Genomic DNA, 21,555 nt, shown 5'->3' with positions numbered 1-21,555 from the left:
ACTTGAGCACAAATATCTGGAAAAGGTGTGATCCCTCGGATGCATTAATCACAACAATATGTTATGAAATTTGCAGACTCGGTTTGATTGAGTCAGTACATGAGGGATAATGAAAAAGTGCAATATCCTTTAAGCCCCTTAGCACCGGCTTGAGTGGTTCTCAATTTGCAACACTTAAAAGTGTTGGAAGTGTTTTTCTTGATAGTTAGAACTCTGAACATATATCCTAGTATACACTTAAAGACGTTGTGGTTATTTTCGTTTAATTACACTTACAAAAACTCAACTGTAGCACAAACTTCACAGGCAGAGTAAAAACGTGTTAAGAAACTTCACAGTGTTTTTTAGAGTAACAAATGTGACCACAGATATTAGCAGCTGCATTTCTCACGTGACAAATGTTATCCTGGTCAAAGAACGCGTATTGTTAGGTAAATGGATATTGTACATGGATGGAATAGAAAAGGACGTATTTAATGTTCACAGTTTAAATTATTTACGCGTGTACATGACTACCAAATAAACAGTTGTGCTAGAACACAAAAACTAAGTTTATTACCATAATGGCATATGAATAATGTATAAAATGTCAAAGTATCAATATACCAGTGGTTATTTGTGTGCATTTGGAAGCAATCAAATCATTTGAGTTAAAATCTTTCATCACAGAGGGTACACATTTAAAATTTTGTCATATCGTTTAAACAAAGCAGATATAAAGATGTGTTTTGAAATAACAAAGATGATTGTTCTGTACTTCATTTCAGTTTTACTTGGACTCTGCCTCTGTGTTAAACTTAAATTGTTTCAAACTGATCATCGAGTTACCGCTGTATCTGAAACTTATGACAATCTTTCGTTACTGGACTGCTCGGTTCTCTTTCAAAATGATAAAAAAAGATTTTCTTTCAATTACAACAAAGAAACGCAGATTTGTGAAATGAGTAACAACTTCCCTGAGGGTCTGACAATTAATTCTACAGGCTGGAAGGTGTACTCACTAGGTAAATACATCATCATCTTTATTTTTATTATTGCTATTGACATCAACGTACACTTTTTGTGCTGTTATAATCGTTATTTAATTTCAATTGTTCACAAAGATATTTATGTTATTGTTGTTTATATAGTCGTGTGAGTTCATACGCTTTCCTATTACACTTCCATTGAACGAACTATGTCATTTAGGTATTCTTGTTTTCTCTACTATATAGTACCATGACAAGCTATTCAATCATTCTGTATCTTCAGAAGCTACTTTAAATACAGATACGCCATTACTCAGAAAAATTGTCGGAGCCGATCTAATTTAAAAAAAAGAAGAAAAAAAAGAAACGTTATAAGTTTCCCTGCCTTGTTATTTCCTGAAAACGGGATACAGTTTTTCTCTAAATGCTCCCACTCGGATTACCAAACAAAATATATCCCATTTAGGTTTAAACCAGACAGTAAAACGTTGCTTCTTTTAAAATTAAATCAAGTTCTAAAGCCAATCTTTTCCGATATTCCAACGATTACTTATAATACAAAATATATGGTTTATTATTTTTATATTATGTAGGTAGGATAGTTTCTTTGTTTCGGCGACAATTCGATTGGATAGTGATATTAAAGAAAGTGAAACTATTTTTGCGTGAAGAAACTAAACTTAATAATATGATATTCCAGAAAGTAACTATTTAATATAAGAAGTGCTCTAAAATTATAATATTATAACTTGCACAGAAACGATTCTTATTTGTTGAGAGTGGACTTTAATTTGAAATATCATAACAAATACATGTAATGCAAGAATGTGATAACGATGTATGCTTTTGTGCAGTAGTATTGCAGAATTGCGCAATGGTTACAGTTATAGTTTTAGTATTCCCCCTTCTTTCCCCGCCTTTGTGCCCTGTCCAATATTTGGTTAGGTGCTTTCATGGTGCCCTGTTATTGTGACTGGTAACTGTTTGGGGCTGCGTTATCGAAAATGTCTATCCTTGTTTGCTCCCCGCTGCTTAATGTCGCTCTTGACGTGTGTGGTTATTTTTAGCTCACCTGAGTACACCGTGCTCATGGCGAGCTATTGTGATCCCCCACCGTCCGTCGTCAACAATTTCTTTAAACAACATTTTCTCAAAACCAATGACTGCACAGTAACCAAACTTTACCTCTAACAATGTTGTTCAAATTATAGCTCTGGGGTCTAAATTGGCCCACCCCGGGGATCATAGGTTTTTCTTATATTTATATAGTAGAAACTTAAAAATCTTCTTGTTTGAAGGTACAAGGCTTAGAGCTTAGATATTTGGCATTTAATATCACCTATAGGTCCTTTACCAAAGTTGTTCGAATTTAAGCCTTGGGGTCAAAATTGGCCCCGCCCCGGGGTCATAGGTTTTCCTTATATGTATATAGTAAAAACTTACAAAAACATCTCCTCTGAATTGACAAATGCTTGAGGTTAGATATTTGGCATGAATCATTGTGTAGTGCAACAAGATTGTTCAAATTATAGCCCTAGGGTCAAAATTGGCCCTGCCCCGGGGTCAAAGGGTTTTTGTTTTATATGTGTATTGTAAAAACTGTTCCCATCCACAAATTTAACCTTGATCATAACTTTAGTTATTGGTTTATTGTCTTTAAACATCAACTTCTTATCTACACAAAAAATTAACCCTGTTTTGTATATTTTTAAGACCTGGTAGCTCTACGTTTGTATATCAATTGCATTGAGTACTCAGGGAAGCGCATTGGGGCCAAAGACCCCTTGTTTATGCATGTTGTCATTGTCAGTATGAATTATTGCCAATACAGATTGAAAACTTCGCAATGTCTTTCCAATGTACCAACCAATTTATATGCAAAACACACTTATAGGCAAAATATTTAATCTGTGTTGAGTGGTTTTGTGTACGTATATAACGAATTTGGTAATCGTCATTTCCTTTTTTTAAGTAAATTAATTAAATACTTTATGTTCTAATCGCACCTATGCAAATACTGGAAAATAACGTCATACAATACTCAATAACCAAGGTTTATCTGGCATTGATCACTGTTGTTAGTTATTAATGTGTTATGTGAAAATTGCTATTGAATAATTAGGACTCTATTCATACCCTCGCTATGGAAACAGGACATAATGATCTAAGTTAAACAAAAACAAACACGTTTCCTGTTTTTGGTTATTAATAATCAACAGTTCTTGCTTTTACCGTTGCGCTTTCTCCTTTTTTGTTTAGTGTCCTGATGGGTTCCTAACTTGACGTATTTGAAATAAATGTTTATTCAATTCTCGAACGGCAGTAAACAAATTTAATTAGATGTTTTTCAGAACGTAGTGATATGTTTGACTTTATTTTTTAATCTTTGATTAGAGGATGCTTTTTTACAACAACACATGATAAAAGTCCTATTTCAAACGATCATTTCTTTTCGATTTTTAGATTCAAAGAATCTTATTTCCATATCAATGTGCTTTGAGATTTCATGCTTTTTAATTTAAAAAGTAAAAGACTATGTTTGTAATGAATGGTGGCTACAGTACTTGCTTGTCTCAGCTAGTGACCATGTCAGCCACATATACATATGAAACGAGGACACCTTCAGGGACTTATTCAATTCATCGATATAACATTTTATATGGCATAGATATGCAACCTGAAACCAAAGTAACGTTAAACAAGAAATATCTTTAAAAAAGATAATCGGCGTAAATTCAGTGCAAAATGTCTCATAGCTTTAGAATATTTTCAAAATTAATGATATTTATACTTTATAACAATATAAATGTCTAAATTGAAATATATTTGGTGGTTACTAGTATAATCTATGACAGTTGTCTAAACTTAGCTGAAACATGTATGCTCCTATAATGTCAACAAATTAGTCATGTTATTATAGATGCTAGAAGCTTTTTTGTCACCGTGACTTTTGACTACTGGTTTCAAAGTCAATACCAGATAATAACCAACCACACTACCAAATTTAGAGACTGCAAAGGCCACAATCAGCTGACAACATGAATTTTATTGTTAAATAATATTAACGTATATGTATCTGACCTTCATTTTGTAAAAGCACTTCTGTGCATAAAATGCTGCAATTATTAGGTCATGATAGTAACATCAAAATCTTTTGTTGTTTATATCTTTTATTTATGAAAGAATACAAACTGTAATAAACAATCAATGGAACATATCAACTCTGAACTATACTATTTATAATGCCTTCTTATCTATCTGGCAATGAAAATGAATAATTGAATACTTAAATCAAAAGTTAAACATAACCTTACTAGTAAAAGTTATAATTATGTATTTTATAAAAAAAGGATTTCTATTAAAAATTGCACAGCTTGACTAGTATTTTGTATATACTAGTATGGAGGCTATTCGTTGCCAAAAATCCAGTCTTGTTGATCTGAGTTGAACAGTTTGTTAATGGAAAAATTACAATTGTATTTCTTTGTATGTAAACTCCAATGTTGCATACTTGGATTGAGTTTGCCGATTTAACATTGTAAACATGCATTTCAACAAAATACATTTTGTTAAACGACAAAACATTAACTGATAGTAGCAATACCAAGTGTTCGAATACTCAAAACAGAAGTCACATTCTTAGCTTTACATTGTCGAACCATCATGATTCAGATCAGCATAATCCAGCTTTACACGTTTTTCAATAGCAGATAAAATTAGCTCCGCCCATTTTCCCGCCCACTAAATCATCGTAAATAAACGTATTTTCCGCTATTTTCGGTATTTACCGTCAGCGACAAGAAGCTTATCATACTATTTAGGTGTTTAGTTACTAAACATAATTCACTTGCATGATTGCCTACAATCAACATCAGCGGACTTTTAAGGAATATAGGCATATAAGTTTTAGAAACTTAAAAAAACCCCAAAAAACACCAGGTAACATACTGTCTGAGGTTAAATATTTTTCAAGGAAGTGAAAACGATTGAAAAGACTATATTCAACGACAAATAAATTTTACTGATGGTATTCCAATTTGCATAGGAATGAGTAACATTTACAGTTAAGCTGCTACCTTACCACTTTCAAATTTTCAAGTCAACATCTGATAAAGATTTTACTAATACAGACCAACTTCTGGATGTTGTCTTTCCTAGTAGTACTATTATATTAGTAACCTTAATTCTAGCGTATGACTTGACAAGAAAACAAAACCTTTAACAATAGTAAAATTATAACCAAAGTTTGTACATAACTTTTTATTTTTACCATATATTTTCCAATTTTTCCCATTTTGTTTTTCAATAAGTAAAATTTAAATGAGTCCAATTATGTATGTTGATTATCAATTTATGTATACCTTGTTTATTTTATCTCTTAGAAAGCCATCACTTACAAAAACTTAATAAATATTCTGTGTAGTATTTCATGTAAAAAAAAGAAGTTCTCTGTTTTTGATCATATAGACAGCAAATCTAGACAGCAAATCTAGTAACAGCTATTGACAGCATGTATACACATATTTTAGAGGTGCTATTGATTCAGTACAATGCATAAAAAAGACCTTAACCTACGCCAGCTTACATATATTAAACAATAAAAGGCTAAATCACATCCCTTTGACTCAAAATACCTCCCCATGGAGGTAAACAGAGTTGCCCAGATACACTGAATATTTATTTCAACATTAAAATGGGACAAATTCACAAGTTTTGGTTATACAACGGAATTATCGATAGTAAACTTTGCATTGTTTCGTGGTTATACACTTGGTCAAAAATATGAGTTTTTCTATAACCCAACATAGTCCTTTAAAGAAAGACGGCACAGGCTTATTGTTCAGTTCTCTTTATTCGTGTTGCCAAAAGTGCCTTCCATGTATCGCATTCTAGTATTATTTGCTGAAGGTTAAAAAAAAGATATGCTTAATAGAATTGCCGTGGCTCAAAAAACACTATCATTGATATCAATGAATAGTGGTGTGTGTCATTATATATGGGAAACATTTCCTTATGTTATTTCACCAACTTTAGTTTTTTGCATATTATTATGCTCATTATCAGTATATACGTTGTTACATTTTTACAATATATCTTAACCAATTTTGTATTACTTGAATATCCTGTACTAGAATACGTTTTAACAAAATCAAAGGATGTTCAAAGTCAAGATTGGTGTAACAGTTTCTATATAATTTGAAATATTTTTGTACCAGCAAGAGGTTACCTCTCTTTATATTCTGCTTTCGTGAAATTGGCTCCGCCTTTTAATTTTCGTCTATTTCCGTGATAATTCCATATATGGAAGTTGCAAAATCGTTTACAAATGTTAATCGCGTTAGAATGTAAAAGGAAAGTGTGGTGTTGTAAACCTGAGTGTGTCAAGTTGATGCAGTTACATTTTTAACGTCATGATGCACAGCATTAAACGTATTATGTGTACGTTCTATCGTTTACATTTCTACATGTCGCAAATTTGAAGTTATACATTTATAAATACAGCTTTGCAATTATGTAAGTTGCATGTTAACAGCTTTCATTTTATCAAATGGAGGTAATCAAAAATGCTTCAATACTAGTGCAGTATGTAACTCTCGGAATCGACAATTAGATTTTTACTTAATTTGTTTAGTAGAACCGAAGTATGCATTGTCAAGTTTCAAGGCTGGATTTTTGGCAACGAATAGCCTCTATATAACTAGGGTATGAGGTGGAGGTACTAGTTAAGCCTTACTGCATGGCTACGTGTCGTACACCTACACAGGTTATATTTTACAAGTACTTTAAATGTGGAATGTAAAATATAAATGTTGTTCCATATATACAGAAATATATCTATTTATCTTATTATAAGTACTAAACTCAATTTTGTATAACCCATCAATGACAACTGATTATCAAGTTAGACAGTTTCAGATTTGAGGTAGTCAATTGGGGTTTATTCGGTAAATTTACCTACCGGTGTAAACAAACGCCGAATAACTATGAATAAATTAATTTGTTATTATTACGCACAAAAAAAAAATACTTAAAGTTTTGCGATTCTTTATGATAATGTTGCATTTTTTTAAATATATTTTAATTTTCGCAATTCATATCAGCTCTGGAGAATCTTTTTTGTTGATCAAAAATATCGTTCATTTTCATAGAAAACAGAAAAGCTACGGCAAATAAAGTACGAGTGAGTAGTAATCGAATGTTTTAAGTAAAGGCTGAAAAACAAAAGTTGGGTTTGTTGTTAATATTATCAACAAAATAAATTGTACATGAAATCATATGTACTGTAATTTTTATTTTGATTATATTCCTTGTTGTTTTGGTCATAACGTTGTGATATTTAGTTTACGATTGTATAAATATTTTTAATACAACTTTATTCTTCAAGACAAGTAAACTAAAGATTACGAATTTGTCCTTAAATTTCATAACAGCCAGTCTTTCCACCAATGAAAAACACCCTCTTTTAGCTGAAGATTTTGTAACTAACAATTTCATTTGTTACAAATCTAGGTCAAAATCCATTTTAATACAGCTACGCCGAAAAAGTGTTTATCATATTAATGTTTGATTAAAGCTCCGTGCCCTTAGTTGAAACATAATATGTCAAGAAAAACATCCTTGAGAAATATGTACTTAAATTTTCATAAACGTAAAATATTCCCAATTCAAGAAAAATATTCATGATGTTTGCAATTTAATGTCAGCATATTCTGACCTACAATTGGTAAGTTTCGTTTGACGCTTAATGCAGTTCGCAATGTGTAAATCGCAATGTGTTTGTTTACTTGGTAGTATTTACTTTTTAATACATTTTATTACATTCCGCTTTAATATTCCTAAGGAATATTTATTGAAATATATTGTTCTAAGCCATACAAAATGAAAACAAAATGAATACAAAAATAATATAGAAAAACGCAATGGAAAGCCGCCAAAGATGTTCAAACAGCCACCGGAAAATCTTTGCACCACCAGGATTGTGGCAAACTTCACTACCATTTATAAATAAGCTAAACAATTAAAATTCATTTAATTTGTTAGTTTAGTAGTAAATGATGAATAATTGAATTAAATTTACGCTATTTCAACACTTTTTCGTATCGAAAATATCATTTTAAAAAATTTGTCCGGGCGGAATTTAGCCTATTCCGGCCGGGGATATATACTGTCCGGCCGGAAAAATGAAAATTCCGGCCGGACTTTTTTTTCCAGCGAAATATTTTTTTCCAATCGGATTTTTTGAAATTTCGAAATGGAAGAATTGCATCAGTATTTGCTAAATATGTATAGTTTAGTATTTTCCAGTTGAAATAAAGTTGAATTAACCATTTTTTGAAAAATCCAATCTGATTTTTTTCCAGTTTTTTTTATTGGAAAAAAATCCGATTGGACTTATTTCCAATCGGAAAATTTTCCTACTGGAATTTTTTCCAATATATTTTATTGGAAATAAATCCTATCGGAATTTATTCGAATTATAAAATAAGTGGAAATTAATCCAATTGGAACTTTTTTTTACGCATAATTGATATAAGGTAGGCATTTATAGCAAATCAACATATAATACATAGAAATAACATGATTGTTGTGACAATTTCAGATTTTGGAGTATCTTTTAAATACTGACAATATTATTATATTAAAACACAATTTTAAATCTTATGTTACATTTTTTCGGTATAATTTTGAAAAAAAGAAAGTGAACTCCTCTTAAAAACTGAAAAGTGATAAATTTCCTAATTTCCCGCAACAACAGAAAGAACCAACCAAGTCAAACTTTTTTGTTCTTAATTAATGTTGTCGTGTTTTCGCATTATTGCTTTTGCATTGTTGCAGTTTCAATTGCTGCTATAACGTTCTTTTCTTTCATATGTCGGTTTTACAAGTGCATGCTGACATCTATAGATACAAAATGTAAAAAGGTATCTATGTATCTATAAATTTAAATTAAATTTAATTTAATTACTATTCAAAATATTGTTATTTTGAGTGATTAAATCTTTTCGAGAATTATATTCATGCTATTTAAAATAATTGTCTCTATATGTAAATGCACACGTGTTCCTTTAATATATAACGTATGTGCGTCAACAGATTAGCAAAATTAAAATGGCTTTCAGTACCGTCCATGAACAGGCTCAATTAAACCGAGCCTGCAACATTTTCAATTAGGTCGTTTTGGGCTTTCTTTAGCCTAGGGATACTTATTTTCCCTATTTAACAGGACGAGGTTTTAAGCAGCAACGACCAAATTTAGCAATAATCTTGCCCATACATAGTTCACTTTCAATTTAGATGAATCCTTTGGAAGCAGCAAATTTAATCATATAATTTGATCATGATACACGCATATAGAGGTGTAACGATTCATCGATGCATCACGATCTGTCCTGTCCTCCATGTATGCAATATATAATAATACAGGTGACGCGGTAGCTCAGCTGGTTAAACCACTGGCTGCCACTCCTGAGGTTCCGGGTTCGATCCTGGATAACAACCTTGGGATGTTTCAACGACATTTTTTAAAGTGTTTTCCACCTAACTAGATGTGTACTGGTAAGAAATCCAGGTAATCCTCACATGTATCATTGCTATACACTGGGCATGTAAAAGAACCAATGGGGTCTTTTCAATAAGAGCTAGGGACTGGTTCCCGGATTCCCTTGTATCTCATACATGTAGATGTCTATGAAGTGACTAGTCCAGAGTCATGTCAATGCCCCCGCGAGGGGTTTGACATAAATGGAAGATAGATATAGATATGTGTCGTATCTGTGATGCATCTTAAAGAAATAATGATTTCCAATATATCGCGATGCAATACATATTTCACCTCCCGAAATTAATTTGGGATCTATTTGTTTTCAAGAAAATACAACTAACAACCATATTAAGATAGTGACGATGACAATATGCCCATGTGATATTTGTCACGTGTTTATACTTTCATTTCCGCTGACATCATTTTCCCGTAGAAACAAACAAACAAAAATGTCGACTTCAAAATATTTAGAAGGGGAAACAATTATTAATTCTCACTCGTGATATAATTCACTGTGTGTTTTGGGGAACCAATAAACGGCGTTGTATAATGTCGAAGGCCGGACGTAAAGTGTTTGCAAACATTGCAAACTCAGAATAGGTTGTCATGTATCTTTTGAGAAAACTGAGAGTGAAACTGATCAACTGTTATTTTCACAGTTGTTGACCTAATTGTAAATCACTTGTAACTATATTTTTTTCACAAGAAAGATCTTTAGTGTTGTATTGTAAGACTGAAATTGTTAAAATGTCATATTTACAGTAGTGGACTAAAGTCTTAGAATAGTAGATATCAATTTACTGTTATGCCTTATGGTATAATTAAAAATACCTTTAATCCTTAAGTAACCAGAAAATTAAATTGTTTAAAGATCAAAATCAGAAACCAAGTAATAACAGCAAGTTGAAGAGTTCATAATGTTATTGTAATAGTTTTATATCATATTCATAATTATGCTGTGAACAAATGACCAAATTTTTATATAGATATTTAGTCTGAAAGTCAGTAGCATGATATGTATGACATCGCAACATTAGAATCGCAATAAGCATTGCATTTCTTCAAAGTATGCAAATACATATTGTGAATCGCATTGTTTGGAAATACAAGTATCGTGATATGTATCGTGACAGAAAAAATGGCAATGCACAGCCCTTAGGCTACAGGAATGTAACTGTGCATAAAGTCCTTGATACAGGAGGGACCCGTAACCTTTTATTACCATATCTGTTTTACATTTTATTACCATATCTGAAATAAAAAATGTAATGTTTCAGATAGGTATTTTTTTGATAAATATTATGTAAAAGTAGTAAATCACTAATTATCATTCTGGAATGGGCATGTAGATGACAACGATAATTAAGTTTAGAAATTATTATCCAAGGTCCGGTATACTGTTCACACACCATGTATTTCGTGATAAAAGTGAGGAAATTTGGACATAAGTTTTAGCATGGTGACAGCTATTTAACATACTTTCTAAATTGGGATTAATAATTGTGTTACAAGAAGAAATAATAATAGTGAAACATAAAAACACCAACCAAAATTTTAATGCTTCAATATCAAGACTGATTACCCAGCATTATTGAAAGAGCGGACGTCTCTTATTCAGATAATCATGATTCATACATCAGTGTACATGCATGATAATTTGTTTAGTTTATACAATCCTTATATTAATTTGATTGTGTACAGTATGAAGCTAACATTAAATCAAATATAGACACGTTATCAAATCTGTCAATGAAACCTACCAGCAGATCTACAAAGCAATAAGTATGAAATCTTATTCTTTAGCAAATGTTTGCAAAATTTATCATAATCATGGAACAGATATTTCTTTTGTTGAACTAAAGTTTTGTACAAAATCACAAACGAGCATGTAAATATATTTCCTATCTGTGTTTGATTCTTTGCAAATAAGTTTAATTAATTAATATCATTTCATTTCGATTCTAATTTTACTCAATGCCAAGTAAAATTTTATATTTCGTTGATAATGCGAGAAGTTAGTATACATGAGCAGTATCCATAATGCTTGGTTTACATTACTTGCATTCTTAAGACGTTGGTGTCATTTTGTGACCGGGTGAGAAAAATTTGCAGCCTGACTGTGACTGGAACCAGGGACCCATGGAATACAGTACCACAGCTCTACAGATTAAGCTATCTGGCCACTAACACACTATCTACCCTAATAAGTGAACAGTTATATACTGCGACATACTCTTCCACTACATTGAAATTTCTCCTCAAATTTCTGATGGGTAAAGAGAACAATGTATCATTTGACTTGCAGCTATGAATACCATTATGTACAGTCTCTGTATGGTGCCAAATGTGACAGGGTGAGAAAAATGTGCAGCCTGGCCGGGAGTTGAACTCGAGCGACCCTAGGAATACTGTACCGTGGCTGCACACTATCTACCCTAATTAGTGAACAGTTAATTACCATGACAATTGCATGAACTAGACAATAACTAAGTTGCGATTTGGCAGTAGATTAAAAAAGTTTTTATTAAAATGTCGAAAACATTGGAGAATCTGTACTTGTGCAGAAAAAACTGCCGTATGAGGCCTGTAAAAGGTTGTTCCAGTAATACCACCTACGTATAGATAAGTGGAAAATAAGATGAAACTTTTTTAATATCAATATTGCCATATCAAATTAATTATTTTCTGTAAAATGTTGTGCATACAACCTTTTCATTGCATGTGAATACATTGGGTTAATGGTAACAGCCGATAGGACTAGTGTATTTCCTGAATAACATTTTTTTATCTTTAATGGATACAGTGTCTTCACCGATTAAAATGAAAAACAGGACAGATATGATAACATTGTATTATTATAATTATAATGGATATTTTTATTTACGGGAAATACTTCCCTTCATTTTAAACAATTGGTAAGCTTGGTACCACATATAAGACCTCATTACTAACAGTTTCACTATTTTTGAACATAATGGAATTTCCATGATTTATTTGATGGGCAAAATATTGATTTGTAAGCCTTAACCATTGTTTGGTGAGTGACAGAATTATTTTAAATCTTAGATCAGTAAAAAGAATGAACTTCTATACAATACTCTACTTTAAAAGAATTCATCAAAAATTTAGTTGTTAAGTTCTATAGATTAATACAGATTACATGATCAAATATGTTGAGAAGTTTATTCCTATTTGAGAAAAATATGGCAGGTTCTGTTATCCTGAGGCATAATTATCATATTGATTGACACAGTGCATAGTAATATGAAACTGTCAATTAAACTTTGAGAAATATTGAACTGTTTTGACATGTTAATAGAAATGACAGCTGATATGATCATACACCAGCTAAAAGACTTAAATATTAAGAATATTGTTGATTTTCAACAAAGAACATTTTAAAATTACCATAAATTTCTCAATTGATGTCAGATGCCTTTTCCCAAAATAGCTGGAAAAGGCCTATGTTCACTGAATGTAGATCGTGAATTTGTTTTTATTTAAGTTTTTTTGCATATTAATAACATAATTATAATTTTGTGGTCATATAAGTTGTAAATGAAATGACAAGATATAATTAGAGATAAAAAAGTAAATCGCCTCTATGAAGGACTATTATTTGTAGTGCTGTTAATAAAAGAATAATATTGATGTAGCATTCATTTCATGTTTGTGTTGTTCAATTATGGACACATATTTGAAAAAAGGATAATCTAGAACATTTGCAATATTTTAGTACAATGTCTAAAAATGATAAAAAAATCACCAAAAGAAAAAGCCACAGATTGAACATGTCCATTTTATTTTAACTAATTATTTGTTAAATTACTATATAGTTTTATTTTAGTACTGTTAATCAACATATTTTATAGGATTGGACTTTTTCCCAGCAAGATAATACGGGAAAAAATTCCAATAAGATTTTTTTCCAGTATAAAATATTGGAAATTATTTCCAATTGGATTCTACAAATTTGAAAAAAAACTTAATCTTTTAATTTAAGTGTCTTAAATGTTAACATTTTAAGAAAACTAGCATTTGGTATTAATTCAAGTAACTTTTATGTAATTTCGGATTTTTTACAAAAAATCCGATCGGATTTTTTTCCAGCTTTCAAACTGGGATTTTTTTTTTGTATAAATACTTTCGTAAAAATAGACAGATAGTAAACAGAAATAAAAATATTCAATAAAATATCATATTTAACTAGTCAGAAAAAATAAGAAATCCAATTGGAAAAAAATATTTTGCTGGAGAAATGTCCGGCCGGAATTTTCATTTTTCCGGCCGGACAGCATTTATCCGGCCGGAATAGGCTAAATTCCGCCCGGACAAATTTTTTAAAATGATATTTTCGATACGAAAAAAAGTTGAAATAGCGTAAATTTAATTCAATTATTCATAATTCACTACTAAACTAACAAATGAAATGAATTCTTGTGAAATATTTGAAATATATACCATTTATTTTCAAGACTATTATGCAAATCTATTTATAACAAATACACACGTGAAGCTTGCTTTACAACTATCTCAATTTTTTTTTAAAATACACACTAATTATGTTATCGTTAAGCCAGACCTTGATAGAAGAATCCTGCTTAATATTGATATTAATTTTGAAGTAACCCTTTTGCATGTAAGAGATGTGTCCGTAAAGTTCCCGGACGATTGTTAAGTAAAGTTCCCGGACGATTGTTATCCCCCGCCGATGGAATCGGGAGGGGGATATAGTTTTTGCGTTGTCCGTCCGTCCTTCCGTCCGTCCGCACTCACAGGAGAGTAATTATGTGGCTAGAGGGACAATAGGTAACTGTTCTTTCTCTTTGATGTCATTCATTCCGTAATGCTTTTATGTGGCTATTTTCTTTTGTGTGGCTAAAAAGAACAATAAAGAGAACAATAGAGTAGCCACATAATTACTCTCCTGTTAGAACGTCCGTCCTTCCGTCCGTCCATCCGTCCGTCCGAATTTCGTTTCAGGAGTAGTTCTCTGCAACTACTGGCTGGAATTCAACGAAACTTTATGGGAATCATCAATATCAAGAGGAGATGCGCATATCGTCAGCTTGTTCCGGTCAGACCTATGGCCCTTGATTAGTTATGTAGTATGCATATAGAGTAAAAGACGTTTCCGCACTACTTCTCTGCAACTAATGGCCGGAATTCAACGAAACCTTCAATACCAAGAGGAGATGCGCACATCGTCAGCTTGTTCCGGTCAGACACTTTAACTCAGAGTTATGGCCCTTGATTAGTTATGCAGTATACATATGGAGTAAAAATTGTTTCCGCGCTACTTCTCTGCAACTACTGGCTGAAATTCAACGAAACTTTATGGGAACCTTCAATACCAAGAGGAGATGCGCATATCGTCAGCTTGTTTTAGTCAGACACTTTAACTCAGAGTTATGGCCCTTGATTAGTTATGCTGTGTGCATTTTGAGTAAAAATCGTTTCCGCGCTACTTCTCTGCAACTACTGGCTGGAATTCAACGAAACTTTATGGGAATCTTCAATACCAAGAGGAGATTGGCATATCGTTGCCTTGTTCCGGTCAGAGACTTTAACTCAGAGTTATGGCCCTTGATTAGTTATGCAGTATGCATATAGAGGAAAAATTGTTTCTGCGCTACTTCTCTGCAACTAATGGCTGGAATTCAACGAAACTTTATGGGAACCTTCAATACCAGGAGGAGATGCGCAAATTGTCGCCTTGTTCCGGTCAGATACTTAAACTCAGAGTTATGGCTCTTGATTAGTTATGCAGTATGCATTTGGAGCAAAACTCTTTACCGCGCTACTTCTCTGCAACTACTGGCCGGAATTCAATGAAACTTTATGGGAACCTTCAATACCAAGAGAAGATGCGCATATCATTGCCTTGTTGGGGTCAGACACTTTAACTCAGAGTGATGTCCCTTGATAAGTTATGCAGTATCCATATAGAAAAATATTCGTTTTCTCGCTACTTCTCTGCAACTACTGCCTGGAATTCAATGAAACTTTATTGGAACCTTCAATACCAAGAGGAGATGCGCATATTGTCGCCTTGTTTGGGTCAGACATTTTAACTTAGAGTTATGACCCGTGATAACATAGGCAGTATACAACCAGAGCAATAATTGTTTCTGTGCTACTTTTCTGTAACTACTGGCTGGAATTCAATGAAACTTTATGGGATACTAAGAGGAGATGTGCATATAGTCGCCTTGTTCCGGTCAGATACTTATAACTCAGATTTATGGCCCTTGATTAGTTATGTAGTATGCATACATCTCATTGGCATTTCCAGATATTACTATTTAACACAAAGTTATGGCTCTGTTATTGCCCTGAATATTTATCAAGTTCAAAGAATATTACTGTTTATTCCATGATTAATATATAAATAAAGCCTTATGTCTTCAGTTGTTGTGTTAATAATAACCAGTTCTTGTTTCTTTCGGTGATATATGAATACTTTGAAAGTACTGAAAAATAAATCGCTGTTTTTCAATGATATTTCAATCCATGGTCAGTAAGAGCACCGTGTTATTTTTAACGTTGTTATTACTTCATTTAAAATATTAACATCATTCCGGAAATGACGCCAGATTGTTGCTGAACGTCATTGTAACGTTTTCCGCAAAGTTCGTGATGTTTTGTCCGTCGTTACATTATTAAGAACCAAAGTGTATTGAAACGGATATAGGCTTGGACTGTGTTTTACATATTGGGGTAGCTAAAGAAACCATATCTCGTAAAATTCAAATAGCATTCAAAATGTATGTTAAGACAAAGCTTGTCTTACATGTAATTATAATATATATGAATGTCATACTTTATAAATAAAAAAAATAGGACCGGCGACTAGGAACTTTACGAGCACCCCTCGTACGTTGTATTGATTCTTAAGGTAATGATGTTAAATTTATTTAATTGATCACAAACAATATACAACTAAAACACAAACAGCAACAACAATAACAAAAACAACAAATAACACACAAAAAATACACACAGATGAAAAACTAAGTGCGTCAAGCTTCGGTGCCATCAATATGTAACGACAAGTTTTTTTGCTCCCCGAAAAATTTCGGAGGAGCATATAGTCGCGGGGTTGTCCGAGCATTCTGGAATTAGGGGCTATATAACAGTAAAGGGAACAAAAGAGAACAATAGGTTCATTCCGTGATCAAAGGGTTTAGGGGAGAGTAGCCCATAAGAAAACAAAGAAAATAACAAAGAAATAGCCCCTAAAGCCAAAATGATGGAACGTCCGTCCGTTCGTCCATCAGTCACTCCTTCCGTACGTACGTCCGTACGTCCCAAATTCGTGTCCGGTCCATAACTTTGTTATTTTAAGCTGGATTTTACAACTATTTCACAGAAATGATCATCATATTAAGACGACGTGTCGCATGCAACATTTAGATCCTTACCTTGAAGGTCACGGTCACAGCATGACCTTGCAGCAAAATCGTGTCCGGCCCATAACTTGGTTATTTGAAGTCGGATTTTACAACTATTTTACAGAAATGATCACCATATAGAGTCGATGTGTCGAACGCAACATTTGGGTCGCTACCTTGAGGGTCAAGGTCACAGTATGACCTTGCAGCAAAATGATGTCCGGGCCATTTCTTCGTTATTTAAAATCGTATTTTACAACTATTTCACAGAAATGAACACCATATTGAGATCACGTGTCGCGCTCAACATTTGGGTCGCTACCTTGGAGGTCAAGGTCACAGCATGACCTTGCAGAAAAATCGTGTCCGGCCCATAACTTGGTTATTTGAAGTCGGATTTTACAACTATTTCACAGAAATGATCACCATATTGAGACGACGTGTTGCGTGCAACATTTGGGTTGTTTTTACACTTTGAACTTTGTCTTTGACATATTTCTGACACTACAAGAGGTATACATTACTATGTCCAAAACCTATTCGAGGAGCATCACTCGGTTCAAACGCCTCTTGTTTGTTTAATTTTCCAGGCTACTTTATTCATAACGAAGTAATTTTCATTTTTCTCTTTTCCTTTAGCAAGCAACTACTATTTTGGATCAGCTGATGTTACGCAGCCGGAAGCTGTGGTAAATATTTTCAACATTTATTTGTTTTATTTTTTTATTCGTAACGCATGTATTGCGCCTATCAAACCTAAGCATGTACTGCTCGTTTCTTTCGTGAAATATCGATGTGACAAAAAGCATCATGATTTAATTGAACTAGTTTGAATTAAGCGTTGTTACACGTTCTGTGATCAATAATGCCAGGTAGTCTGCATTCATATAAAAACATTTCATCATTACATATAACGTCATACTAATGCAACTCTGGTGATCAAATACTTACATGTTTAATTATTGATTTATAATGCAATCTTTTCCTAAGTAAACAAGTCGACATTTGTATCGTATTTGTAGGCAATCTGTGATGGTATGTCTGCGAGACTTGTAATTATTGAAAGTCAAGAAGAGTTGGATTTTCTTGAAACTCAAGTACTAGGTCAGTAATACATTTTTTTATAAATTGTATATTGTTTGCCTGGCATTATGACGTCAGACATGAAGTCAGTTATGTGAATGTGCTTTATAATGAAACTATTATTCCAGTATTATTTTCACTGGTGTTATTCAAACAGTTTAATAAAGGCCTCAACAGACGGTAAGTTGTTCTAGTACAGCAATAATTAAAGGTATGATGTACAATTTACAAAGCAATGCATCCCTTGCAATTAGATTTTAATTTTATTTTTTTATAAATAATCATGTTTCCCTTCAAAATAATTCCCACAAATCAAATCCTTTGCAATATTTCGACATTATGTTTACTGTAAATGCTATAATTGTTGGTAATGACCAATTAAGGAGACTGTTTATGAGGTAGATAAAAGGTTTCACCGTAGGTAGATAGGAGGAAGCATGTTAGAAATGACTTTTGGAATAATGGAATAACTGAGATCCCAAAGCATTTTTTACTTATATAATCTGTAATTTAATTGACTACACATATTATCAGGTAATAGTTTGAAAACCGTCACTTGTCATAGTGGGAGCTCTTTGGAACATAAATGATAGAATAGAATATGTATTCTCCTGTATTTTGGTTTACGAACACAAGAAATATTATTAATTATTTATGCTGTTAAATATTCTATGGCTTTTAATTTAAATTGGCAGTATTTATAAAAACAAATCTTTGTCCACGTCTTGTGTCCCTACTTACATTTTGTTCACTGCAATTATTTTTACAGGCTTTGACCACTGGATCGGCATGACGTGTCCCTCTGGTACGAATTGCAAATGGGTTGATGGCAGAAGTGCCGATTCTGGTTTCACGGTGTGTATCTTATAGTTTTTTTTAAACATTTACAATTTGTCATATTTGCTTTCAAAATTATGGTAAAAGTCTTTTCAGTAATCCATTATCGCCGTGACTCACATAAATATGTATGAATATCCTTCAGGAAATATCAGTACTTGCAAAGGGGCTATCTTCGCATACTTTAGGCAGTCTTTATATTTTTACCTTAACTTTTATGCTTATCAATTTTTGTTCCGTCGCCATGAAAATAGTCAATCTTTTGAAATATGCTACTAATTTATCTCACCTTGACAGTGAAAAAAATGAGCATTCTAACACGACCGCATTTTTCCTTATTATACATAGAAGAACCGAAAGTGTGTGTTATTATACTATAAAGTCACTGTTTGACGTTCTATATTTGGACATGTGACGTAAACATTATACACGTGACGTAACCACTAAAAATGTGCCGCGATGACAATAAGTACGGAAACAAATCAACCTCAATTAGCTTAATATCAGGTGCGGCAGCATTTATTTGTTGATGCTGTGTTAGAATCGAAATAATATATCCAAATCGGTGATTTTATTGCTTGATAACATCACTGTTTGTCGTTCGAATGCGCATCATTATATATATATACTTCCCCGCATCCAAACTCCCAACAGTGATGTTATTGAGCAATAAAATCACAGTTTGGGATATATTATTTCTTAATCATTGCTTTGTATTTCAAGTATTGAAATAAACAATAGAAATGTACCGTTTTTGATATTCTTTTTAAACATTTTAAAATAAAATGTTAATTATATTCTATGTGATTAAGTTGAGCGGTAATTTGACAAAAATCAATATATTGTCCAGTTTGCAATATCATATATCTCACATTTATCAACAGTGCCAATTGAGACATAATTCTGATACTATCAACATTATTATGTCTTGTATAACGGACCTATTATGTACCAAATCACTTTTCAAAGACATTAGACATGTTTCAAAAGGATCTTTTAATGGCTATTTACGTGTATGCGTAAATAGTTGCCTCTACCTGTTGTTTCGCCTTTTTAACTGTCATGAAAACCTCGAAAGAAATTATTTGTGTTTTCATTGCCAATGATAGATATTACACGTTTATAACACGTTTTGTTGGTTTTGTTTGGCTGGTTCTTCGCCTATTTAACACATAATATTTGAAATTATCATATTTCTGCGGTCGGATTTACCAATTTCTCCGCAAGTGACTGACTACTTACTCCACATCATTTCTAAATCGTCGATGAGAGACAAATTAAAAATAAAATAATTGTGGGAGATCAAATGTCAACGACAAGGCTTGTCTCGTTCAAGCGACCCCATTATTGCAAATCCGATGTGTCCAGTTTTGCGGGCGGACATAATAATGTCCGTAACCGTCAGTAACCGTAATATAATATGAGCCGCGTCAGGACAAAACCAGCATAGTGCGTTTGCGACCAGTATGGCTCCAGACCAGCTTGCGCATCCGCGCAGTATGATCAGATTCCATGCTGTTCGCTTACCAACCCTTTTACAAGTAAAGAAAATAATAGCGAACAGCATGGATCCTGATCAGACTGCGTGGATGCGCAGGCTGGTCTGGATCCATGCTGGTCGCAAACCCATTATGTTGGTTTTGTCGTGACGCGGCTCATATGTCGTTTTCTTATTATTTTGAAGCAATGGGCGCCTAACCAGCCATCCGGTGGTATGGATTGTGTATGGATTGGTTACCTAGGAAACAGCTTTGATGATTTTTATTGTTATGCTTCACATAAAGTACTTTGCGAGTACCTTTAAAATATTGTTTCCCTAAATACTTTAAATGTGACCATTTGAAGATATATATTGCTTTTTTTGTGAAATGAATTTGATATGTGAAGATGAATTATAATCTAGGAAAATATAGTGTAATAGAAGGGCATTTTCAAAAGAAGTAAACCAAGTTTTTAACTTTGAAATTAATTTTATTATGTTTCTTTAACGGCTTATCATTTACAATTCAAAGTGTCGATTAGCTTCGTAATCGTACTCGAAGGCATGAAAGAACAGTAACGAAAACGATATATCTGTTTGAATTTACATTGGGAATAATTAGCAAGATTTTGATTCAGTACTTGATGATAACTTGTTTTTACATAACACAAAAGTATGTATGGTTTTGATTTATGTTATCATCAGAACAAGTTTGAATTGTTGTATTGCTTTCTGTCATCAGAATTTATTTTTATTTATGTTGTATTGCTTTATGCCATTAGAACTATTTTTATGTATGTTGTATTGCTCTATGTCATTAGAACTATATTTTATTTATGTTGTTCTATTGCTTTATGTCGCCATTAGTAGATTTATGTTTTATTGCTTTATGGCTTGCGAACTAGGTTTTATTTATTATGTATACATTGTATTGTTTTCTTCAGAACTAGTATTTTTTTGTTTTGTTTATAATATATTGCTTTATGTAAACCCTGGGGTTAAAAAAATTGCTTCACGTACTTACTTTGTGTAAGTATACATAATTCCGAGTATGTGAAATGCTTTTTTTACTCGGCAAATGATAATATTTTCAGATTTGGAGATGTTTTCGCCTTTGGATGATCAACTACATGTCGTTTTGTACGCGAACAAAATATGTGAAAATCTACCAATCAATAAAAAAATCTCGTAAGCAGGAAATCAATTACACCATTTATGTTATGCGAAAAAACAACAAAATATGACCAATAA

General features: G+C 32.6%; 1 protein-coding gene across 1 annotated transcript; it reads left to right on the top strand.

Annotated features, from left to right (window-relative positions):
• The first annotated feature begins 651 nt into the window (after positions 1–651).
• Positions 652–21,463, top strand: LOC132732720 (C-type lectin domain family 10 member A-like). The gene is made up of 5 exons (XM_060719194.1): positions 652–1,004; positions 17,544–17,593; positions 17,927–18,008; positions 18,757–18,842; positions 20,509–21,463. Exons 1-5 carry the CDS (start codon positions 722–724, stop codon positions 20,626–20,628), a joined length of 621 nt encoding a protein of 206 aa, XP_060575177.1. The 5' UTR covers positions 652–721; the 3' UTR covers positions 20,629–21,463.
• The last annotated feature ends 92 nt before the right edge of the window (positions 21,464–21,555 follow it).

The sequence above is a fragment of the Ruditapes philippinarum genome, unplaced genomic scaffold (assembly GCF_026571515.1).
Source record: "Ruditapes philippinarum isolate M1 unplaced genomic scaffold, ASM2657151v2 ctg8204_1_1_1_1, whole genome shotgun sequence".
Lineage (NCBI taxonomy): Eukaryota > Metazoa > Mollusca > Bivalvia > Venerida > Veneridae > Ruditapes > Ruditapes philippinarum.
This window is presented reverse-complemented; position numbering and strand designations above follow the sequence as displayed.